Source organism: Triplophysa dalaica, chromosome 3 (assembly GCF_015846415.1).
Source record: "Triplophysa dalaica isolate WHDGS20190420 chromosome 3, ASM1584641v1, whole genome shotgun sequence".
In the NCBI taxonomy this organism is placed as follows: domain Eukaryota; kingdom Metazoa; phylum Chordata; class Actinopteri; order Cypriniformes; family Nemacheilidae; genus Triplophysa; species Triplophysa dalaica.
Genome location: NC_079544.1, coordinates 25,834,856 through 25,861,096, shown reverse-complemented (window position 1 = coordinate 25,861,096; position 26,241 = coordinate 25,834,856). Strand labels below are relative to the sequence as shown.

The window sequence follows — 26,241 nt, the reverse complement described above, 5'->3', positions numbered from 1 at the left end:
CCCTGCAAAAAGTTAGTATGTCTTTGATACAAGCATGCTTAACATCTGAGGACATGACAGAAACGACAGATGCATCACACACACATCTGTCATAACTGCTGTGAATAAGGTCTGATTGATGGTAACTGTCTGGTTGTCATGATGAATTGATGTTATATTAAATTTAAAGCTGTAGGGATATAACCATTTCACTCTCTTCACTGCTGTAGAACATCTGTAGAAACACACAGTATTGTCCCTATACGGTATTTTATTTCAACAAACCATCTGTGAATAAAAACACAGTCACATGGAATGCGATCAAGTCAGTCTGTTTGTATTTACATAGAAAAAAATGGTCATATAGACAAATGAATTAGTTTGTGGGGTCTGTGTCAGCCAGTGTGACCAGATTTACTTAAAAGCTTTCAACAAACATCTCAGGATTATAAAGGTACACTGCAGAGAGGATAAATGTAAAACAAAACCTGAACGATGGTGATTGGTCACAGCATCTAAACATGCAAACTGTCCTTTATATATACATTTTCACTTTAACCAAAAACTGGATGTTTATTACAAATGTTAATGTCCATCTGTCCATTTGTTATCTACCCACATGCATTCTGACAATAAATGTTGACCTTTTTATTGTGGCTTTTCTGAAAGAAGTAAAACATCAGCAGACACCTGGTAAACACAGACACCCACATTTTTAACAGAAGAGTTTAATTTTTTTGGAAAACTTGTCGGATCGAGAAACCGGATTAGAACACAACAAACCCATTCCTTGAAAATCAATGGTTTTTTTTAAGGTTTAAACATCGTTTTGTTTATAACAGTCAAACCAGAAATATGTATGAAATGAAACCTATATACAAGTTAAAAACTATGGAATGTGCACGGAATGAAAAATCAATCCCTACTTAAAAGCTTAAAAGGCAACATTGATAACTTATAAAACATTTTATCCAAAGGCCAAGTCAAAGAAGGTACGATGTGTTAACAGGAAAAGAGTTTTCTACAACACAAGTAATAAGTGTGTAAATTCCTCAGTGCAGTGATGACAAGGGTGGACAGACTCTGATCTCAGATCAGACAGTTCATGCATTTGACCGTTTTGCTGCCGTAGTCCAAACATTCGGGACCGATGCACTCGCAGCAGGCGTTATGAAACCAGCGGTACTTTGATCCACCCATTGACTCACAGTACTGCTTACACTGCCGGATAGACACGCAGTCATCAAAGTAGACCACCGTACACATGGCGTCTGAGGAATGAGAGAGGGACAGAGAGAGAGAGAGAGATTATATGTGCATGTGCAGGATAGAAGAGAAGGTAACATAGGAAAGTCTACAGTCTTAGGTACTTTACAGAAGACTCAAGAACTGGCTTTATTTTTATTGTATATAAATATTTCTAGTTGTGTCCAGTTTACAGATTTAGATGGTTCTATGGAGAAAATGTGCAATATTTAAATTTATTCTTTATCATTTCTAAATTGCCCTTGTGATTTTTTTTTTAATTGAATTATAAAAACTGATAAAATGGTTTAAATTTGACAATTTTGAGATTATCGACCAACAATCACATCTACCTGACCTACAAACAGAACTTTCTCATTTTCTACTTTAAAGGGGTCATATGACGCGAATATGTGGTTTTCTGTGTCTTTGGTGTGTTGTCCATGCTCGCATGCATGTAACACCTCTCATAATCACACCCCCACAAATCTACGTCAGTTCGTGGTATTATTTGAGGGGGGTCGCAGACCGGATGCAGAAGCGCAGCATCGCGTCTAGGAAAACTTGCTATCAATGTCGTAGAATCAAGAGGTTTTCTGTATTAATGCGCTGTTTTTCTGTTATTCCCAAACAGAAAAATATATCTTGCAGCTTATGGTGAAGTCAGTGTTTACATTAAAGATGATATCAGTCAATTAACATCTAATTTCATTCACAACTCCTTCCTGGTGGAACATTCTTCCTATCTCTGTCCGTTCAACCACATCTCTCACAACATTTAAAAAACTACTTAAAACCCATCTCTTCTGTGAATACTTGACAAACAAATGAGAAAAAAAAAAAATACACTAACCCTTTCTCTCAACAGGTAGTGGTCTAGCTTTTGTTGAAACCAGTAACTTTGTATTGGCACCTAATGTATTATGGCTCCTGTATGAACTTTCGCTTATTGCTCCTAAACTCTTTGTAAGTCGCTTTGGATAAAAGAGTCTGCTAAATGTCTAAATGTAAATGTAATTTATGTTAAGTTAAGCGTTGCGCGTTGTTTCGCTGCAGGACTCAGAACAGCGTCCTGAGTTGTAGCATAGCGCCGCCGACAGGCACGGTACGAAGGCGCTGGTGTGTGTACGCTCATAGAAAACAATATGTTCATTTTTACAAATGTGGCGCTTCTGCATCCGGTGTGCGAACCCCTTAAGATCGCCCAAATGTATACGCAAGTAAGGTGTGCGTACCTGTCAGTACAATTGCAATGGAACCTGATGTTCCAAATATGGTAAGAGGCGTTACACTTCCGTCACACGCTTGCAGTATTCGACCAATCACTACGCACTGGTTAACTGCCAATCATAGCACACCTCGCTTTTCAGAGCCATGATCTTTGTGACAAATCTGCGCGTTTCAGAGAGGCGGGCAAAAAGGAGACACAAACATGCACTTTATGTGGAAAATACAGCGTTTTTTAACCTTAAATCTGGTTTACACATTGCATTACATCTAAAACAAACCATAATATTCGTTTAAACCGTGTCATATGACCCCTTTAATATTTCTTTTAGTAAAGAAAAATGTATACCAGCAATTTATATCAATGACACAATTTCAATACCTGCATTATACCTCCCATTGATTTATTTTAAAATAATAATAATACTGAATGATCAATTTCTAAAAGTCATTTACTACAGTGCCAATACCATCATGGATGCTGCTACTGGGCAAAGACACGTTGTGACTCTGGCTGTCGAGCGTCTCCAGGAAAGACATAAGATTCTCGTGGTGAGACAGTTCTTCAGCGACGGGGAATGACACTACCATCATGTTAATGGGGGCATCGCCTTCGGTCAGGGCTCTGAAGAGCGACGGGATTGGTCGATACAGCTCCTCTACGGTGCTCTTGGAGGTGGCAGGACTGTCGTTGTAATTTCTGGGGTTACACATTCCTATTAAACAGAACACAACTAGAAGTTTATGTCAAAATCCACTGTACGTTGATCACATCACTCATTTAGCGTGTATGTTATGTGCATTTAAATGACACAAAAAAGCACTCTTAAAAACAGTCACATGATGTCATGTCAATTGAAGAACTCAATTTGGTTCTTGAAAAAAAAATTCCAGCTTTTTCCACTGCAAAGAATAAAGGTGCTTAAAAGGTTCTTCACGGCGATGCCATAAAAGAACCGGTTTTGCTTCCACAAAGAATCATTTCAAAGATTCTTTAAAGAACCATCTCTTCCTTACCTTTATATAATCTGAAGAACCTTTTTGCACCACAGAGTTCCTTTTGTGAACATAAATGTTCTTCAGATGTTAATACGTCCCATGGAACCAAGAGGTTCTTCTATGGCATCAACGTTGAGTGTTCACAGGTTCTACGGATATGAACGCTTCTTTATGGAACCGTTCGGCCAAAAATAGTTATTCTATGGCACCTTAAAGCACTTTTAATTTTAAAAGTGACCCTTTCTGTCACTCATAAAAAGGCTCTTTGACTGTATGGTTCTTTGGAAACCAAAAAAGGTTCTTCAACGGCATCGCTCCAAAGAACCTTTCATACATTTACATTTACATTTAGTCATTTGGCAGACGCTTTTATCCAAAGCGACTTACAGTGCACTTATTACAGGGACAATCCCCCTGGAGCAACATGGAGTAAAGTGTCTTGCTCAAGGACACACTGGTGGTGGCTGCTGGGATCGAACCAGCAACCTTTTGATTTACCAGTTCAGTGGTTTAACCCACTAGACCACCATCTCACTTTCAAGCTCCATTTTTAAAGGGGACCATTTTTAGAACCTTGGTATATTTGACTTTTCTGTATATATTTGTGTCATTAGTTGATTTACATCATTCCTTTAAGCAATCTGTGCTTAAACAAGACTATTCTTCGTAAATAAGCAACTGACACTTTCACAAGTCGATTAGTCACAACCGGTGAATCCACAAAGCATGACTGTCAACAACAGCTAGAGTTTGACAGATAAATTGGTGGTAAAGATGGCAATCGTATAATAGATTTTAATAAGAAACAGAAGGCAGTCAAGGTCTTATGTTTCACATTAGTTCTGGAGTCAAACAGCTGCGTCTGATTATATGAGAATCATAGCAGGTTCTGTAGCCTTCAGCAACAACAAACCACACGAGAGGGATATCTTCCCTGCTATTCCTTCTCTACCAATAAACCAATGTTTGGAAGCAAAAAATCTCTAGAATGTGATGTTTTTTATTTTGTAGTTGAGGAACAGACGCTTTCTGTGTGAAACGTGTGGTATGTGATGGGTCGGATACACAGGAAAACCAAACACGGGCGGCATCTGAAGTATGCTTTGATTTGAAAAACCTTACAATCACTTCCGTATAAGGCACCTGGTGTTTATTGTACGTATGTGTGGTGGGTTTCAATCTTCTGTTCTCACAGAAATTTCTAAAGAGGTTAATCTTTCACTGATCTTGAGACAGTGTTAACACACAAAGATCTGGAGCTTCTCACTTCACACTTTATTCTGCTGTCAGATTAGTGGAAACTAGCACTCTACAAACCATCTCTCAACACAACTGAATCAGACAACCCAGTAGACATCATGGGAGTCTATTGAGCTTATGGTATCTTGATTCAATTCTTTATCATTCTAATCTATAGATTTTCTTAATCGATTTGTACATTTTGGGACCAATGTTTGGGTTGGTTTACACATTATGGTTTTGTGCTGTTCAGTGGGACTTTTTTTGAGTCAAGAATTTAACACATGATTCGTGATTGTGTATCGATCACCTCACACTGTTGAAAATTAGAAACACTGTCATTTCAATGGAAAATATGGTAAAAGTACTACATTGATAACCTGTTTATTTGTCAAGTGTAAAACATTCACATACTTTATAAATCAAATAGATTTAACAAGACATTACATTCCATTACATAATGTCAAATGTATGTTTTGTTTAGCAAAATGTATATGAATTACTGTACATTTTACAGGGAAAATCTTTATAATATTCAACAAGATTATACATGTAGTTGCACATTCAAATGTATCTAAAACATTTTTTTTTTGTCAGTTAAAATGCAGAATACAGATGAATACAGATAAACAGTAAACGGATGAACCCAATTCTTCATGATTTCACATTTGATGAAGTTTCATTTAAAGAGAATCATGTTTCTTTTTATATTTGTTACTAGTTACGTTCATTCTGGTATTTTATGTTTTGATTAATGTATGTATCATTCTTTTCTTTTCACATTAGATGGTGTTTTGTGTTTGTGCTCCATCTCGTCATATGTAATGAACTTTAATCCGTCTTTTTCGCAAATATCAATTTAAAACACATGATGGTTAAGAATTGAACAATTTACAAAACTTTGCCTAAATGCATTACATTTTGCCACTGTATGTTTCACAGTTATAAGCTGCAAAACTATGTTTCTGGCAACCGCAGCTGCTTTTTTATAGTAAAAAACAGTGAATTTTCTATTTCGGTGTATGCATTGAAAAAAATTACTAAGTTTGAACACTGAAAATATTAATTATTGTGAACTCACCTACACAGTCGCAGCATTCCTCCCATAGAGAATTTAAACACAACATACACTCTTTACAGCATGAACAGTTCCCCTCCGTTGGCCGGCACTGGCAAAGACCCTACACGCAAGCACACACAGACAGACAGACAAAATGTGCATATTGAAAAGGTAAACATACAGGGAAAAAATGACCTAGCATGGAGCAAGTCTAGCTTATATAAACACACTATATATATGCACTAGAACACATATCCTATAGAGAGCACGCCTGAAGAAAACTTTGAAAGCTCTTTCAGCTGTAACAGTTAAAGAAACAACAACCCCGAGGAGATAAAGACGAGTTGAGAATGAGAAATAAAAGCTCTAAACTGTTACACAATGGAAAGTAAGCTGAATACGTCGGTGGAGAAAGAGAAAGTGATGAAAACCTGAGACACTTTTAGATGGATAATTACAGAGAAAACATCATGCCAACTGAATAAAGGCAGAAAGAGAGAGAGAAAGAGAGAAAGAGAGAGAGAGAGACTCATGCTGAATTTGGCTTAACGTGGCCCATGTCTTGCCAACATTTGTGAGGTAGAGGTCAACTTCCAGATGTGTGTGCACACGCGTGTGTGTGTGCCATTTAAACCAAAGGTTCAGGGGAACAAAGAGAAAGAGAGTTACAACACAACTGCAACAAAGTGACTATAGAAAAAGCCAATACCAGGAAAACATGTGGGTCAGATTCTTCCAAAAGAAACATGCCCAGACAATTCCCCATCACGGCAAGTTCAAGGTTTTGAGTATGTGATTTTAATGCATTCCTGCAAAGCATCATTGAGCCAAACAACATAAACGTTTATACTGGAATTTAACACAAGACACTAGAACACAAAACAATTCAGCAGATATTTACCAGATATCACCAATCTAAAACACTTTTGATCTGTAAACTGAGTTGTTCATGTTTTAGAAAACCAATATATGTAAATAAAACACTTTACTTTGAAAGTCAAAGAAAAGAGAATGAGAGAGAGAAAGTGGTTCCACAATGTACACAAATACAAATTGCCCTTTTTTTCTTTGTTGTTTATAATGTCAAAAGTACCTCTTAAATTTAATTATGACTTATCTTATTTTAACATTTACCTATCGACTTTTTTGGTTTGTTGCTATTGTGATTGCTTCTCACAACTTGTTTTATGTGTAATGATTTGACAATATTGTCAATAAACACAATTAAGAACCTTCAAAATTAAAATATATAAACTGAAAGAAATAGAAGTTTCAAATTTCCTCTACAATTTAAGTTTTAAATTTCCTCTACAATATTTGTAGTACTATAACACTTTAATCTGACTTTCATCTTTCTAATAAAAACAGAACTGGAATTAGAATCTGGGGACCTCATTATTTTTCTTCTGCGTAGGTAAATAAACATCTAATATTTCTAAAACATATAAGAATTAAAATATCTAATAAGATCTAATATTTATATTATTATTCCAACAAATAAAGAGAAAGACAGAAAAACAAGAGAGTGAGAGAGGATCACAGTGGAGATATATATATAATAAAATATAATACAAACACCTGGCGCTCAGAAATGGGCAGGTTCCCATGTTTGCCCATTATTTTGCTTGAGTCCTGAATCTGTGACACACCTGTCACCTGCCACACGCACGCCACACACACACGTATGTATATGTAAAGTGGATAATGACCACCCAAATAGCCAATTTAGGTCAAATAACCCCTTAAATATTCGTTTAAGAGAACGAAGAAGAGATTACTTTTTCTATATTGTTGCATGAAACACTATAATACATCATAAAAGAGTTATTAAAAGATATGCATTATAATTGTTAATTATTGTTCAAAATAATGTATTGTAATACATTAAACGTTGTTTTAAAGAATTATTACCAAATAAAAAATGCAAAGTGTAACAATGAATTGATAAGTCTTAGCAAATGTAGTAACAATTATTAATGACAAGGTACATTACCAGGTCTAGGCATAATCCATAGATTAAAGGGGTCATATATATGGTGTGAACACGTGTTTTTCTGTGTCTTTGGTGTGTTATAAATTGGCCATGCATGTATTGCAAATGTAAAATTGCAAAAATTTTAGTGTGGGAACAAAAGATGCATTCTATTTAAAAGCGAATGCTCACCCAGACCTGCCTGAAACGCCTCGTGTAACCACACCCCCACAAATATATGTCAGTTCGTGGTATGATTCGTGGGCGTACCTGTCAGAACAATTGCCTTGGAACCAGATGTTCCAAATATGGTTACATTTCTGTCACACGCTTGCAGTTTTCGACCAATCACTACGCACTGGTTAACTGAAGCCAATCATTCGTTTAGCTGTGTCATATGACCCCTTTAAAACTACTTTTATAAACTTACTATTGATAATAAACATTTGTTAGTTGATATAGTTTTGATTTTAGTTTAATTTCCTTATAATAATATTTTAAATTACCTTTTATTTTTAGATTTTATTCATTTTGGTATATGTTTTTGTAATTTTATAATTCATTGATTTCTTTTTTATGTTGCTATATAAGATTAATACATTTTTATTTCATTTTTATTTTGGTTTATTATTTTAATTTTAGTACTTTGAAATTGTTTCAAGTTTTTTTCCAATTTAAGTTAAGTAAAAAAAAGTTATGTTTGTCCAAAATAAAATTGGTCAATATTGGATTTGATTTCAATGAACGGTAACGTTTCAAACATTTTTTAGTAACCTAAAATAACATTACAATGCATTATAAGGTGCATTACCAGGCATATTTAATACATTAAAATGCATTTGTGCTTTCAGTAAAGTGTTAGCATTGATTCCTCTGTAGATTGACAGTGATATTTCTAAGAGCAGTGAGGTACAGACTGCACGTGAAACTATTTGTGTTTGTTTGCTGCTCTGAGCTGTGTGGATGTGTGCAGCCTTGTTCCACAAAGCAATCATCTGTGACTAAAACCATTGCAGCCGCCACACCCGCGGACATGAGCATTCTGCCCGAAATATTGCCAGAAACCACTTATAAGACCCTACCTGGAGCCTAGAAACACTCAAGCAACCAGATGAGATGGAAATGACTGGTGACTCAACTTGGACTCCAAATCAGAAAACCTCAGTATGATGTTTAAATGCACGAGGCTCATCTCACTCTCTCTTCCTCTCTGTGTCTCCGTGGCATATACAGACTATAGAGTCAACACAGAGAAAGCGTGTGGCCCTTTGAGGGTGGAAGTGAGAGATAAACAGAGATGTAATATCAGACTCAACAAGAACAAGAAAAGGAAAAGAATAAAAAGGACATGTCTGGATCTAAATTTAAAATGAGTAACACTGAGCCACATACACAACAAAAATGCCACAATGAAGCTTCACTGAAATACAAATACACACAACGGACTGTGTCTGTGTATAGCAGTCGTTACGCTCCAGGGAAAAAGTGATCCAATATAAAATTATTTACACCCGGTTGCCCTCAAACATTGGGCTTGTTGAAGCTCTCTGCTGTGGAGAGCGAGCAAAGATCCCCAAATTACAAAATCTTCATCATCAAATGTTATCGTACAGTTAAGATCTCTGCTTGAAAACGTTAAGGAGAAAACATTCTGACTGTGTGTGTTAATAGAAATAAAATAAATCTGGGATGTTTCTGGGAATGTTGTCAAATGTTTGCTCATCGGCAGGGACTTATTTCCCACCATCAAACTCAACTAACCTACAAAGAACAACTTATAATTATAGTAATTATACAAATGAAGAATACTGTGTTTAATGGCAAGAGACATTAAGTTTTTCCAGTTTTCTCACACACACAAAAAGCCTACTCATGATTCGAAACCCTGCATGCATTATTGTGTTTTGTTAGTGTAGTAGTTTACCTGTAAGAGACATTTGCTCACATCACTGGCACACAGGGCTTTATTACAAGCGGTGATGACGGTCAGACCGGAGAGAAAGATTAATAGAGAGATCAGTACAGGACAGAGGAATGGACCCGGACGCATCCTGACCAAAACTCCACACGCCTGCCATGTCAACAGAAACACAAAACATCATCAGCATGATTTATCTATTTGGAGTTATTAATGTAATAATGATAACAACATCATCCTCTTTATAATAATACTTTCATCCCTATCACTATATAATGTTTTACAGTTGTGTACGTTCAAATATGACTAAACACTACTGTTTAAAAGTTTAGGATCACTTAATAATATTATTTTGTCCAACATTTTAGTAAAAAAATAGTCAATTTTTAAAAAATGGAAAATTTTGTAGTAAATTATGAAAATACAAAACAAAACTATATTAAAGTTTATTATCTTTAGTGTAGTCACCCATCGACTCTTATTTGCACAAATGTTATTTTTTATTTGATCAAGCTTTTGAGTTCTCATCTGTTCATTCAGTCAACCAAGTCATCAACTGTAAAACATTTTTATCAAGTAAAAGTGTACATACAATGTATTTAATTCAATAAATTACAATTAAGCTTATTTGACATAAAATAGATTAAACGATTAATTAAAATGTAGTTTAATTTTTATCAAGTAAAAGTCTATATATATATTTTACTAATTCAATAAATTAACAGTTTAACTTAATTTTATATAAAATATAAATTACATTTAGTTTAATGTTTGCACTAATTTCAGACATTTTGACACATATATTCTGGTTAAAAGATTTATGAGGTCAAGGGAAACATTTCCCTCAAGTAACCATTAATATTTAAATGAATAGCATGACATTTCTTTACATTACAATAAACAGAAATAATCTGTTAGACACTGTATTAAATAATTACGTTTATGACTTTATGATAAATTATAATCCAAATATCAACCATAACATTGCCAAACTGTTTATGGTATTATTATGTATGGTACTATTTTGTCATAATACTTACATACAAATACTTTTTACAAGTGGACATTTCAAGAAAATAAAGCTTGTAAGCATAGCAAGTACGTGTGTTTAAAGGAAAACCAGAAAAAAAACTCACTGACGTCACATTACATTTCACGTAAATTAATGACAGATTTCAAATGCAGAACCACTTCAGTCTGCAAAACAGCATAATTGTGATCTCTGAACAAATGACATACGCAATAAACCCGCATTAACTTCCCAAAAGCCCAAAACAGCGTTTTTTTATAGCTGCAAACATGACGCAAAAATAATATAATGCATTAAACGTCACAGCTCGCACGTGCGTCAAAAGCACAGATGTAGGTTACGTGAACAATGTACGCGTACTTACTGTATGGCTTTCACGACTTTCCCTTGCCTTTTTTTTACTTTTTCTTGTCTTGACACCTTTTACTCTGAACAGAAACAGGAGCGGGTTTGATTCATAGAAACAGAAATAAAGGATGGAATGGAAATCGGTTTGAAATTACTTCCTGATGTGGGCGTGGCATTGGCAACTGACAGACGTTTCTTTCCGCAGCGCTGAATATGTCGTTGAATCGTGAATACGGGATGTGGGAAAAAATCATTAGAATAACTTCCAATCCCACTACATACAATAATTTTATCAAGGTTTTAATGGGAAACAGATCATATTTGTAAAACCATTAGTTTCTCTATTTTTTAAGTAGGTCACTAAACATTGGTTACCAGTACTTAAAATGTACAGATTTAAACAATTAAGCATTTAAGCAGAAAAAAAGAAATGCTCTCGAAAGTGAATCAATTTCGAATGAAGGTCATTCTCATGAGCCGCGGGCCGCCCCCTGGAGGAATAAACGTTAACAAGCATTACCTTTCTATGATTTGAGCTCTAAAGAGTGAAGGAGACATGCATCCCTCTTAAAGACACACACTAGCTATCACCCAGTGAAGAGAAGAAATCAGATGAAACAAACAACATGAATCAGATTGTTGACAGCAAGTATCTTAATTTACAAAACATGTGGGAAGCACCATGGATCAAGGTGGGCAAAATCTTAACCTGTTCCATTGATCTTCATAAGCTTTGATTCACTAACACACCTGCTGAAAAATACAATAGAAACCATCACATACATATTAATGATTACATTGCATAAGATTGAATGGTTATAGTGGGAATTGTGTTGGTTTTAAGGGAAACTATAATGGTGTCTGTGGGTGTCTACTGGTAATGTGATGGGTTCTATTGGTGGGATGTTATCTGGTAAATAGAGCACCATTAAATCCTACTGGAATAAGACCAAAGATACTACATATAGGTATTTGGTACTGGTAATGGTAACAGCTGATGGTTCAGAATGATAATTATAATGGAAACCTTTAGAATTTCTGTTTTCTTGTTAACCTATACATTGTTATAGAATAAATAAACAATTATATTTTAACATTTATAGTTGGTGTTTACATTTATAATGTCTGTAAGTAAACAAACTAGAAAATATCATAAAATGTTTGAAGTTTGCAACATTTAACTTGATACTGAATTTGTTCACTGCCCCACCGGTTGGACACTATTGGAACTACAAGGACAATCCCTTTATAAACAGAATGAAACTTTTTAGCAATGCCTTTACTACAGGTAATTTCTTGTACCAATAACAAATCATTTACATGTCTTAACCAGACCTTAAAGTTACAGCATACAGACATACAGTACTAATGAAAAGCAGGACAGCAAAATAGCTTGATTTCACAACCAATAAAATTTATTCAATTATATATTACAAATATGTACATCTTCATGTAACAAGTAAATATTAAAATAGACATATTTTAAGAACCATCGTTCAAAAGGCATTACGTTGTAAAAAATAGGTTTTGCTGTGATCTCACATTAAAACTGTAAAAGTAAGGGTATTTTTTTTCTATCAAGAAACCACAACAAAGTTTTCCTCTTTTTTCTTTTAAGTGTGCGCAAGACACAAGAGACAACACACAAGAGATGGATGTTACTAACAGACACAACAATGGCAGAAAAAAACCAGGACCACTTCAGTAAACCTCACCACGGTACAACTGTTCAGAGACGAACATGTGAAAGCATGCACGTTATAGAAACACGAGTCAAACACCTGCTCTGATGAATGTCAAAGGGCAAAAAGAGGAAGAAGAAAATAATAAAATAAACCTGAACGAAAATGTCATTTAAAAACACATGCTTAAGAGTTAAGCAAACATCAACAAACACAACAACAAAGAACCTTGATGTAGAAACAACTTTGGTCCATTAAACGTTAGACGAAACAAAGTTTACAATCAAAATATTTATTACTTTAACTTTTTCTTCCCTCTCAGTCAAGTTAAAAACAATAATTACATGGCTTTTTACAAATGCACAATCAGTATGTATAAAATAAGTTAAAAAATGAGGAGCACAATCTATACATTATCTATAAACACTCACTGTAGAAACATTTCAGGTTGAGATCTCCACCTTTAAGGGAGAAGGAAATCTTTCAACGATCGCTTTCCTATGGTCTTAACCTTCTGAAGGCTGTTTTTTCGCTACTCCTCTGTATCGACCCTTGGTTTACCATCTCTATATAGTGGACCGCAGGGTTAAGTGCGTTTCTTATGACGCTTGCAGTTTATAAGTGCCGACCTGGCGCCCATCTGGTGAAGTGCATTTGGACCGCATGGTTTCAAACCAGAATAAGAGCAGAGAACACGGACTGAAGTGCAGCGCTGTGGTAGACTATAAGCAACGTTTGTTATTTGTTATTTTAGCATTGGAAACGCTGTACAGTGCGCACCGTCGCACACAACACGCACAACATACATAGACACACACCAACTCCCCCGAGATCAAGTGCTTTGTGTTATTTGCCCCGCTCGTGTTTTGACATCATGAGGGACGTGGTCCGACAACTATGAATTGCTCCGTCATATCGGTGTCAGGTCGAAGTCGTCGTTAACTTCCACGAGTGGGATGTAGAATTCGGGAATCTCAAAAATGCTGGTGGACTTATAAGTGGCAGGATCCAGCTCCTGTAGCTTCAGCTGCCACTCCAGACGCTGAACGGCGTTTAACGCTGCTGCTTCGTGCTGCTGACGCATTAAGAGGCACGTCTGCGAGAAACACACATTTTTGTCACTCACACGGTTGCGAGAACCCAACGTGTGAGTTGGATTAAATTTAGTTGTTCATTTTATTTTTCGATTCTTTTACCTTTAACTTGTCAAACTTGTCATCTACATCCTGAAGCCAAGACATGAACTGTCTTGCATTGAACCGATCTCTAACAGAGGTCTTCCCATCATCACCCTAAAAATAAAATAAAGTGGTAAAGAGAATATAAGCATTTGGTTCAATTCAGGCTTAATTCCCATTTTAAAGGTCAGGTAAAGCTAAGAAGATCAACTACCTGGACGTCTTGGGGCATGTTGTACACTTCAGCATCCAATAGGACTGTGCAGGCACTGAATGGAAGAGTCTGATTGGCTAGTGTTCTTGCAGCACGGTAATGAACTCTCAGAACCTCCTGCTCATTGGATACAATCAGCTTTTCCTGAAAAAGCATAGAATCATTTTATTACATGTGACCTAAAGCATCTGAAGAGCTTGCAGGTCTATCACAGACTCCTTGAGGTTTCTTTCAAAAACAGTATTCATTTTACCCTCTCGATGCTGTGCTGTAGTCTCAGCTTCATCCGCATCACCTCTTGTTGTTTGAACATCTCCTTCAGTGGTTCTGGGAGTGAAGGGGGTGGCGTTATCTACAAAAGCAACAATAAACACAAAAGTGCGACTTTAGAGTTCTCTACAAGACATGAGAGTGAAAAAATGATGACAGAATTGTTATTTTATGATGACAATTATCTTACCGTTGGGATGCAGAGCTTGCTGAGTGGGTTTCCATCCAAGAGGTAAGACCCGTTGAACGTCACATACTCGTCATAGTATTGTGGAGCTTGTGGGATGACACTACAAAGTACTTTCCTCTTCTCCTCGATCTTCTTACGAATATGCAAGTACTCGTAATACGGGTTTGCTCGCTCCGTCTGGTAAGGCTGGATCTCCTCGAGTTTCAGTGAGTCTACAATTGCGGCCAAGGACTGTTGAGTCTTCTCCCTGACCTGCTGAGTGGTGATGTCCGATTGTGCTGTAGCAGGAACCCTTGACATCTTTCGCTTCCTCGGATGGGTCAGCTGCATATCGGCTTCTTCATCCAGGCCATGGACTTTGGCCCTGGCACCAGTGTCAGAATCTCTCTCTGTGACAGACAACGGAGAGGAGCTTCCTGAGGATCCTTCGCTGGACGGTTCTGTCTGAGCATCATGCTGGACGTCGGTACTGTTATCGCTCTGTTCTCCGCTAGATGGGATGTCAGATTGGGCAGGCTTCTCTTCAACAGCAAGCTGGTCCAATCTTTCAGTAAGAGCTTGGGTTGTTTCACCTTCTGAGGACGACCCCATGGCACCATTTGTCTCTGGGATTCGTTTCTTGTCTGAAGCCTCTTCAGACGACTCCGTGGGCTCCACAGGAAGGCTCTCTTGACTAGTGTTGTTTGTCACTGACGCTGCATCTTGTTCGTGTTTCTCTTGTAGAGCATTAACCGTACTCAATGCCTCGGTGGACAACCTGGATGTAGCTTCTTCTTGCTCACTCGTGTCCTTCTTCAGATCTTCTTGGAGAAGTGCTTTAGCAGTTTCCTCAGATCTACATGAACCAACAGATGGACTTGGAGTGCTTGTACAATCTGCTTGGGTGACGCTTTCCCCACTTTTGTCCGTTTGGTTTTCACCAACAACATTTTGTTCTTGCTTCAAAGAAAAGTCTTCCCTCAAACTCGGTTTACTTCTTGAATTGAGGATGGTTTCTATCTGCTGGCTTCCTGAATGCACAGGTGCACTGTTGTCGGATGAAATTTGTGTCTGAGAAGGTTGAAATAATACAGGTGTTGAAACAACATCTAACAGAGTATCCTTGTTGGAGCCCTCTGGTATAGTTATACCGGGGACATCAAGTTGATCTACGTGAGTACCAGACCTGATCTGCTCCGTATGGGTCTGAACCAAATTGTTAGCCTGCGTTATGTTAGCTGGTTGACTACCAAGGTCTTTAGTACTAGACTCATGCAAGCAGGACAAAGGTTGACCTTGACAAGCAGATGCACCATCTTCGCCCTCATTGCTTTTGCCATTAGGAAGAGTACTGTAAGTCTCTTGGACAGGGGCTACGCTAATCTCTGCCGAATGAATGGCAGTTTGCTCATAGCTTGGTTGTGACACAACACCAATTATTTGGGACTCTTCATTCAGTCTCGTTTCAGCTTGTGGAGCCTTGGCTTCTTCATCTAGAATCGCCCTTAAGCACGGCGACGCATGCCTGGTCAATAACTGCGTACGATTGCAAGAAGCCGTATCGGGAAGACCGCTTGTATCCTTATCGTGACCTGTAGGTGACCTGGAGGACTGCAAGATGAGGGAAGCCTGGAGGCAAGGTGGCTGGGAGTCTGAAGCTTCCATGTTAAGATCCGACTCTTCTTCAGTCAGTCTTGGTGTTAGCATTGTGGTTTGACAAGAATCTTCTGAACTTGCTACAGAGATCATGGATACGGATCTTGACATGAGACCAGACCTTTCAGTCTCTGGTCTTGGAGATCGACTGTTTTCGATCACTGGACCATTCTTGCCAAGTGTCGAGAGATTTTTTGCATCCAGCGAGACCGTTCTTCCGCCTGTGGCATCTTTTAAGATCTTCTCGCGGTGGCCATCGGGGGCATCTGAACTTTTGGAGCGTGCTAGTTCCTTGTTCAAACAGGGTTCGCTGGATGAAGAGGATGTTTTCGTATTAATTTTTTCCTTGCTTTTCTGTTTTCCCAAGTCGACTCCTGGACGCTGCTTCAGGCGTTCTCTTTCCTTCTGTTTGATTTTCTCTAAGTGCTTCTTGTGCCACTGTTCAATTTCTTGATCTTTGAGACTGAGCATGCGTTCAAAGCTGGTCTTCATGAGGTCATCATTTACCAACCTCTTCTCTTTGCGGTGTGTGTCCTTCAGAGTGGGTGCACCTTTAGATTTGAATTCCACTTCATTCGGTTTGGTCTTGCTAAGTTTGCCATCTTTGTTCAGCTGTGACCGGTCTTTGTCCTTTTCCTTGTGTCGATCTCGCTCGCGTTCTCTGTGTCTTTCAGACTCCCTATCCCTCTCTCTTCTCTCCTTGTCTTTCTCTAAAGATTTTGTTACCTCTTCTTTTGATTTAGAGGAGACAACTTTATTGTTTTCACAAATGTAGCCTTTCTTCTCTTCGAGTAACAATTTAAGATTGGAGTAGGATGAGGAAGAGGGGTTGGTCTCCTTCAATTTCTCTTTCTTCCTCTTATCAGAATCTTTTTCTCTTTCTTTATCTTTAGTGCGGTCAGATTTGCCATGATCAGTGGTTTTCTCTGGGGCTTTCACTTTCTTTTCAGAACTTGTTTTATCTTTATCTCTGTGGTCACTAGAAGAATGCTCTTTCTCAGATCGTTTGTCCTTGTTCTTCTTATTTTCTTCATGCTTCTTCATCGCAGAAACGGCTTTAAGCTTTTCACTCTCTTTATGGCTCTTGTCATTGGGCGAATGTGAACTGCTTGTTAATTTCTCCTTCTCTTTCCATCGATCTGTGGAGTTGTGCAGCTCAGGTTTCTCACCCAAATGTTCAGATTTGATTTTCTTATCTTTATCTGAAAGCTTTTTATCAGACTTCTCAGCCTCACGATCTTTTGTTGGCTGCCGCTTGTCATTTTTCTCTCGGATGTTCTTCTCTGCAGACCCCAGAGGATCTTGGTCGGCTGAATTCCCAGTGATCGGTTTATCATCCGTTTCTTCTTTCACACCTGAAATGTGCTGTGAATCCTCATGCATCCGTCCAGAGCCAAGACCTTCAGTTCGGTCATCAAGTTCATCTCCTTTTCCCTCTCTTCCTCTTTCATCTTTAAGGGGCATATCTTTTTTCTCTTTTTTAATGCCTTTGTCCTTCTCTCTCTCCTCTTTCGTCCTCCTGTCCTTGCTGCTGCTACTGCTAGAATGTTTATCTTTCGATGCCACTCTTTCCTCTTTAGCGGGGGATGATTCTAAGGATTTCAGAGGGGATTCGCCTCCAAGCATCTCGCATTTAACGCCAAGCTCCTCGCTCTCATCGCTCTTGAAGAAGTTCTCCTTCCAAAACTCTCGATCGAACTCCATGTTTCTTTGTCCCTCTTTGCGTGGCTCTTTCTGCCGATGGCGATTTCTCTCTGCCTCATATTCCTTTCTGTACTTTTCTTTCTCCTTGTGTTTTAGCTTGTGCTTCTTTACCACTTTTCCATCTTTGTCAGTCTTCCTGAAGGCACCCTCAGAGCTGTCCATGCTGTTGCTTAGACTGCTGTCTTTGAATGGACTTGAGCAGCCGTCATCTCCATCCAAGCCGAGCTCTTTGTGGTGATGCTTGCTTTTCTCCTTGTGTTTGCAGCTTTTACTGCTAGACCCTTCCGTACAGAAGTCTGACTCTGTGTAGTGATTGTATTTGACGCTGTCTGCCGGGCACGGTCCGTCTCCGATCGAAACACAGGTCTTAGTGTTTTCCTGTTTCAGTGGGGTTGTCTGCTTGTCAGTTTGGCTGTGGTTCATTTTTGGGGACTTGACTACAGATAGATGAAAGAGGTGGACTGAAGTGTCATCTTTTGCACTGAAAGACATTTTAAAGGAGTCCTCTTCCCTGACGCCCTTGTCGGAGTTGTCGGACACGGTTGCTGTGGTAAACAGGAGGGACTTGCTGTTCTCTTTCCCTTCCTCTCGCACTTCCTGGTTCTCTTTGTTTTTGCTTTGGCTCTTGTTCTTTTTCTTCTGCTTGCATTTTTCTTTCTGCTCTACTGGTGTGAGATTCAGACTTTCCTTCTTTGATCTACCGTCCGATTTAGGACAGTCCACGCTGACTGACCTTGTCGGGGAGCTCCGTCTTTCTGGCGGCACCTCGGCTTCATCGCTGGAACTGTCTGAGCTGCAGTACACACGGGATGCTTTCGTCTTTTTGGATTTGGACGGCAATTGCTCGCTTTTGCTGCCTTGTTTGGAAGCATAGTGATTCCTTTCCTTTTCTTCTTTCTCCTTTTGTCGTATCTCTCTTCTTAAGATGTGTCTGTCATTAAGTGCCTTACTGAGGTCCTCCTCCTCTTCCTCGTCCTTGAATTCGTATTCGTCCAGCCCCGACATGGACGACGAGGCTTTCACCGTGGTGGATTTACTGTCAGAGTCCTTTTCAGTGTCAGAGTACTCCATGTTTTCATCAACACTGGATGGATTAACAGAAGGTGGGTCCTCGGATTCTGTGACACAAAATAACAAAGGGTTATTTGGGGATAAATACAATTTAAGACACTTGTAGGTCACACATACTGTTAATGTTGTATTTAACCCAGAGTCTAAAACACCAAAAGACCAAAATTACAGTGCTGAAAAATAGGGTTGAACGGTGTACCGATACCATCACAATGCTTAAGCTTCAAAATTCTTGCAATGCTGCTCTATTTTTTTATACCGTTGTATCATAGTGCCGTAAGTAATGTTGCAAATGGGCATTAACGTTCATTTGAACACTTACATCTGCCCTTTTGCTGTGTTTCTCTCCTAAATGAATCTGTGTTTGACAAGATAATGATTCAGTGAGTCATTCATCAAGACACTTGCTTCAATTCTTAAATAAATTAGTTGTTTTGAACGAATTTGTTAAAAATTTACCGAAAAAATGCCTTGCTGTATTTAATTAGTTTAGTGTTATAGTAGACTACAGTATTTGCAAAAATGTATCCAACTACTATTGTTAATACTACTTAATATTGTAGTGAACAGTATAATATTGTTTACTATAGTAAATACAAAATGTCTCATTTAGATCCGTGTATTAGGAAAATTTGAATCAATTTGTAGATTTGAATAATAAAAATGCAACAGCATTTTGATACTACTTCGTACAATGATTTTTTAGCTGATCTAGTATCATAATATATGTTTATGGTACAGTGACAACCCTACTGATGAATACTCCATACCTGAGGAGCTCTCCTCTGGGTCTGACAGTGGGATCTCTCCCTTTAGTAACTGCTCAAGTTCCTGAGAATCAGCCACATCAACAGGTCTCTCTCCTCTCTTGTTGAGCTGGAAGGCATTGCCTCCATGTCGCAAGAGCAGCTTCACAATCTGTGACATTTGGAAAGACATGTCACGAGGATAACAAACGTACCTGATGTAAAACAAGCATGCGAATAGCAAATAATAAGTGTATAGGTGCTAAAAAATCTCATAACATTTTTTTAAAACAAGGAACTCAAGGTTAGACTTTGTTACAAAAAAAATTAAAAAGCTTTTATACCATCTTGATTTAATAGAGTTAAGAAGAGCTAACACGTCATCGCTTTTGAACATAACCTTGATGGCCTTGGTTAAAACTTTTTCATAACATACTGAATCTAGAAAATCCAAAAAAGCTTGAAAGGTTCTCGTCTATATACAATATTCACAAAGTACAGCAAAGCAGCTAACAATGTGAGTCGCATCACAGTTATGTAAAAAAAACTTTATTGATCATTTTCATTTTTATTGATAATTGCCACAATACATAAGTCTTCAGCCATGTAATACAGTTTATTATCTCAACTGTAAGTTATTAACACTCCACGTTGTCAACCATATAACCTAAAGCACCAACAATTTATTTCAATGCACGTTTTTTTTCCAATAAAATTTTACCGATTTAAAGAGATGCATAGTTTTTGATTCAACCATTTTTGATGTTAGCATGAAACTCACATCTTTATGTCCGCTGCTAGAGGCGTCATGAAGTGGCGTGTCATCGTCCAATCCCTGCGTGTTCACTTCGGCTCCTGCACCAATCAGAACCTTCGCTACATCATAGTAACCAAGGTTACAAGCTTCATGGAGAGGTGTCCAACCTAGAGGACAAAAAAAATCATTTTTAAATATGTTAAATAAACATCAATCAGTAAAGCACTTCATGGGTTTATTAAATGTTTATCTTGAAGTCACTTCGGACAAAAGAGCATGCCAAAATGCATAAATAAAAAAAACACAGAGGGTAATAAATGGTGACATCACAACCATTTAAGCTGATAGAAACTTTCACTCGTTCAAGTTAATTTAAAAATGAGAAATAAAATAACAAAAAAGGAGAAATGAGTAAAAGATTGCACAATAGTAATCTGTGATGCGTCAGATCTAAGATCTGTGATGTTTTTGTTGAGAAATCTTATAAGCGGGTATTATAAACGTTGCTCGAGCACACACAGTCTTACCTGCGAAATCTTTGACATTTACATCCGCACCGAGGCCGATAAGTTCCTTCACCTGTTTGACGTCGCCCCTGATGGCGGCCATATGCAGGGCCGTCTCGCCTCTCTCATTGCGTTTGTTGACTTTGTCCTTCTGTCGGGTGGATGAGCTGCTAGGGATCTTTTTCTGTACCGCTGGAGATTGAGAGGGATGGCACGGTGTGGTATCTGAGATCAGATTAACAAGAACGCCAAGGTCATTCGATTTACCTGAAGAGTCTGTGTGATCTGACTAGACTACAGAGGAGGGGTGTGCTAGGATTAAACCATATCGCAAGATTACATCATAACTCACCAAGCATCACGAAACGGGACACTATATGTGAGACGGTGAGATTTTATTATAATAATATTAATGGTGACAAATTCTCATGTGGTCTTTTTAACAATATTTGTTTTGTAAAGAAAAAAGTTAACACTCACAAACGAACGGACAATATTTTCTTTACCTGGACTGTTGTCTCTCGCGGTCATCTGCATGAGAAGAGCCATCTGCTTGCGCTCAGATAAAGGGTAGCCGAACAAAATGTTGACAGGTGTGGACTTCTTACTGCACGACTCCTTCTTAACTTTCTTCTTATCTGGACCATCTTTGTCTGCAGCAAACAAGACAAATGAGCTCATGAGCTTCATTTAGTTTCACAATTCTTCAAAGAAATACCAAAAGGTGAAAATCAGAGAGGGAACAGATGCCAGCCTCACAGAGACATGCATTATCCATCTTAACCCGTTACCCGTGAGTCTTGTGAAAAACATGCGATTAAAAATAACGCAGAAGATAACCGCGGAAAATGTTCGTACATCTTGACAACAAATGGTACAAATACACCAAGTATCGAATAAGATTCCTGAAGTGCATTTGTACAAATCCCTGCTCTTCTAACACAAAATGATGCAACGGCCATCAACTGTCTCTCTTAGCATGATGCAAACAGAATAGGTGATGTGCCAGCAGTTAGTTTACGCTTCTGTAAACAAACTTCAATTTTGCCAGTTTTTAATTTAAAGACAGATATGGAAATGCATCCAGTGGCCATGCGGGCGGTGACGGGTCTGGGTCGGTCTCGGTGCGACACAGCAAGGGTTTGCTGCGGGCCGGATTTAGCGGAGGCAGTTACCTGCGTATATCCTGCAGGGAGGAAGTAATCTTTCTCCCCACGCATCACTCGACTGCCCCGGGTCAGAGTCATCTACAGTGCAAAAGCAGGGGGGGGGATTGGGAGTCAGGGTTCGAGAAGGGGGGAGAGCAGAGCACTGATTATACCCACAGGCTCCGCCCCTTAAATCATAACACAGCGTTCAAAGGCTTCGGCATACAGGTGACATCACACAAACCATTCCCCCCATTTGAGGACAGACCCTGCCCACCAATCCCTGAATACAACATTGGGTCAAAAAAGTATGTTCTGACATGTTTCTAGATTCAGGATATAACAGGATTACACAGATAATATTATATGATATTACGGGTTAAATATGCACGGCTCAAAAACGTAACAAAATTTTTGTACTTATTACAAAAAGTTGGGTAATCTCCAGGTTGACTAAAAAGACACTGTGAGTTTGGTTGGCTAATCTATAAATTATAAACAAAAATTTTAACATTTTCTGTAACAAACAAATGTGTTTACAAACAATAACAATCATTGAATAATTACATTATTGTGATTAGCCATAACTGTAGGGAACTGTATGACAGTAGCCAACAAACACATGGAAGCGTCATTTTAGTTTTTGTACTAAACAATAAAATGTCAATTTTTTCCATGTTTCTAAAAGTTTACTAGTTAATGCAGTTAGTAACTTCAGTTGACATCATTTATAACTTTATTCTATAGTTTTGCTTTTGTTCCAGCACGTTTATTGTCTCTTCAATTAATAAGTCAATAAAATTAGTGATATCAAGAATCATAAACTACTCTTATATTCTTAAAGGGATAGTTCACCCAAAAATAAAAATTCTGTCATTATTAACTGGTCCTCATGTCATTTTAAACCTGAATAAGTTTCTTCTGCAGTACACAAAAGAAGATATTTTGAAGAATGATCGTAACCAAATTAACTGGTCCCCTTTAAATTCCCTTGTATGAACACAAAACCACATTTCTCATAATGTTTCTTTTTGTGTTTTACAGTAACGTATGACAAAAAAATATTTTGTGTGAACTAGTACTTATATTTTTTCCTCGAATGAAGAAGCATAAACTTGAGACCTACTGCAATACTATGACTATTTATATTCACATGCATAAATGTACTAAAATATATCCACCCTCATTGCCTACGAACTTCAATGACACCCAAATTCTAAGGATGTTTATGATTTTGTGGCTAGCTTTACTTTACATAACTTGCTTAAAAAAGCTGGCTGGTACACCCTGTCTAACAAAAACATGTGGAGCAAAATGACCAAAAGGGGGAGACAATGAGGCATGGATGAAGATCTCTAATACTACATATAAAACCGACCGGTGTCAGAGTCTCGCTCCTCGTTCCTCTGCGGGCTGACGGTGAAGGAGAGCTTCCGTTTCATGGAAGACTTTGACTTCCCATCTTTCCCTAGGATTTCACTCCGATCCAACTTCGGAGTTTTGGTGAACGGGGAGATTTTCTCTTTACTCTGAGAAAATAAAAGAAACCATAAGGGTAAAAATAATTATTCATTGATGTTATTATTACATTATTCTTACTGTTATTATGATTATTGATATTATCAGTCAAAACCTTTTGCGTTAGTCAGTGTTTGTGTAAACATATAATAATCAGCTAAAGTAACAACGTACTTCCTTAAAAAATAACTCATTTATGTTGATCCAAAGGATATTTGAGTATTTCAATTTATTGGTTTAATAGAATAAACATGTGGAAAAATGAAACATCGTTTTGTATATTATACTTATTTTGGCTCTTAAGACAAAATGTTCCTTCATTTGTTAGTTGCTTTGGATAAAAGCATCTGATAAATGAAATAATATATGTATGACTAAACTGCATTCGTTCAAGGTCATTTTTAGTGTCTTGATACTTTAAAAATATTTAGCAACAACATTTTTACAGGAAAGACAAAATCTTTTTGGGAAGATTTTTGCATTATTTCACCATGCAAATGCTTTACTTTCTACTAAAATATAAAAACGTCATTAAAAGAAATGGAATGCTATTAAACTATTAACATGTTTAATGGTTCTCCTGTGTCTTCATCATCGCCATCCTGTCAGTTTTTGTAATAATTTTACAATTTTTACAGTAATCCTAATGCCCATTTAATGCTTATTCATATTTTAACAATCAAAGAGTTCATAAGGCACGTCACCTTCTTCCCGGCAGTCTTCTCCACCATGGCTCCATCGCGGTCTGATCCCGGTTTGGCCATGGTACATCTTCTGACTAGCTGTAGCAGCTACGGCTCACGGCTTTCATCATGGGACTGAAACAAGAACATTAAACTGAGAGTGAAAAACTGCTGTCCAAACACCACTGCTTCAATACCTTAGGTCTATTATAAATGTAAAATAGTCAGACTTTACTGATTTTTTTACATATCTGCACTAGGACAAAATTTAAAGATCAACTTGTATTTAGTTCAATAATAATGATGCTAAATTATAAAGTGCTTCTCGAGCACATAACAATATCCACTGCAGATTCCATACATTCCCCCAAGACACAAAAAATTGCAAGAAAAACCCAAAGCTTGAAAGCATTGTTGAGAACATCTCATGCTGGCCGCAAGAGATCCTTCAACTCAAAGGTTTAATACACGCTCAGGTCCAAAAATACATTAAAGAACATCTGTCAAAGCTGAAGTCACGGTGAGGAGGTGAAACATCTGTGAGCCAGAAACAGTAAATCACCTCAAAAAATTTCTCTCAGAAATCGTTTGGACATATTTCATCCTTTTTCTGGCCTTGTATGACATGTCGGTTGAAAAACACATTGAAAGTGTCTAGAAAGTCAAAAACATTCGCAAGAAACTTATTCTATCACGTAAATATTTAGATTTTTTTCTGATACACTTGGTTTGTGTTACAATAGTATCACAATAAAATTGTATTTTCCTTGTCTGCAACTTCATACAGAATTAACAACATTCAGTGTTTAACTGAACACTCTGTAAGTACATACAAAATAAAATGTGTAAATAGAAAAATAAAACCATAAATAATAATAAATAATAAAATTAAGAGAGGAATTATGAAAGTTAAATCCTAAGAGAAATCTTTTTGTAGGAATAAAAGCTCAATTCATTGAGGCAGGTCACATGATGTCAGCTCAATCAATAGAATTAATCAGATGTCATATATCATGAAATTATTGTCATAGTTCAACAATAAAGATGGTAATTTTGGTCTTTTGTGACAAATATATTGTTACACGCCCCATTTAGGGTATAATTTATTCAAACCATAATCGTTTAATGATGTATCTCTATTTTGTTGCCTAAAGAAGTCGAAGACCATCTGAGACCCACAGAACTCAACAATACAAACCTCACGCCCTCTCCCCTGATGCAAGCAGATGACACAGAGCAGAGGCTCACGGGAAATAACATTTCCACGACACCTGACACCCAGTGGAACCGACCAAAACTAGCTGAGTCACTTGCTCGGAGAAAGAGGAGACAGTGATGAGAAACAAGTCTACATCATCATTATCATTTGTGTGGGAAAAATGTGTTACAACTACACCACAAGACTTCCTGTGAAAACAGCAACAAGCCAAAAACTACACTAGAGCCAAACCCATTCAGAAATGTCTCTGTTTGCTGGCTAAGAAAATCAATATAAGACTGTATTGTGATTACACATCGGATTTAAACATAACGCCAACATTTTTAATGATTTAAAACAAAATTTCACAGCCTGTGCGTCTTCCTTGACCGTTTTACCAGAGCATACATTTAAAGGGAAAGCTCACCCATTTAATTCCCTGTCCTGTTGTGTCATTCCAAACCCAAATGACTTTTTTCTTTCTTCTGCAGTGAATGTAAGAATGTTGGTAACCAAACAACACTGAACTCCATTGACTTCCATTGTATGAACACAAAACCATGTAGACATTTCTCAAAATATCTTCTTTTGTGTTGTATACAGGTTTTGAACCAGATCAGGATGAATAAATGATGACATTTTCCTCAACAAAAAAAGCTCTAAATCAGGAAACAATGTTTACTGTTAAGGGTGCACTTGTGCTCAACATTAATATTTCAGTGGT

At 37.6% G+C, this 26,241-nt stretch overlaps 2 protein-coding genes across 3 annotated transcripts in view; both read right to left on the bottom strand.

The window, feature by feature from the left end:
• Positions 1–230: 230 nt before the first annotated feature.
• On the bottom strand, positions 231–11,163 carry twsg1a (twisted gastrulation BMP signaling modulator 1a). Its single transcript, XM_056742514.1, has 5 exons — positions 11,034–11,163; positions 9,646–9,792; positions 5,771–5,870; positions 2,922–3,167; positions 231–1,250 (listed from the first exon to the last, which is right to left on the bottom strand). The coding sequence occupies exons 2-5, from the start codon at positions 9,769–9,771 to the stop codon at positions 1,069–1,071; spliced, it is 654 nt and encodes a 217-aa protein (XP_056598492.1). The 5' UTR covers positions 9,772–9,792; positions 11,034–11,163; the 3' UTR covers positions 231–1,068.
• A 1,247-nt stretch (positions 11,164–12,410) lies between these two features.
• ankrd12 (ankyrin repeat domain 12) overlaps positions 12,411–26,241 on the bottom strand; it is a 45,032-nt gene continuing 31,201 nt past the window's right edge. Inside the window, exons 2-13 of one of the 2 annotated variants that reach the window (XM_056742511.1) lie at positions 24,341–24,454; positions 23,497–23,647; positions 22,146–22,217; positions 21,477–21,623; positions 20,992–21,195; positions 20,489–20,631; positions 19,732–19,879; positions 14,552–19,008; positions 14,345–14,443; positions 14,092–14,235; positions 13,896–13,991; positions 12,411–13,795 (exon numbers count right to left, since the gene is read on the bottom strand). In XM_056742511.1, the coding sequence (XP_056598489.1) occupies positions 13,610–13,795; positions 13,896–13,991; positions 14,092–14,235; positions 14,345–14,443; positions 14,552–19,008; positions 19,732–19,879; positions 20,489–20,631; positions 20,992–21,195; positions 21,477–21,623; positions 22,146–22,217; positions 23,497–23,647; positions 24,341–24,400 (5,907 nt within the window). In that variant the 5' untranslated portion in view covers positions 24,401–24,454 and the 3' untranslated portion in view covers positions 12,411–13,609. The remainder of the gene's footprint in view (positions 13,796–13,895; positions 13,992–14,091; positions 14,236–14,344; positions 14,444–14,551; positions 19,009–19,731; positions 19,880–20,488; positions 20,632–20,991; positions 21,196–21,476; positions 21,624–22,145; positions 22,218–23,496; positions 23,648–24,340; positions 24,455–26,241) is intronic. The other variant, XM_056742513.1, reaches the window with a different exon arrangement.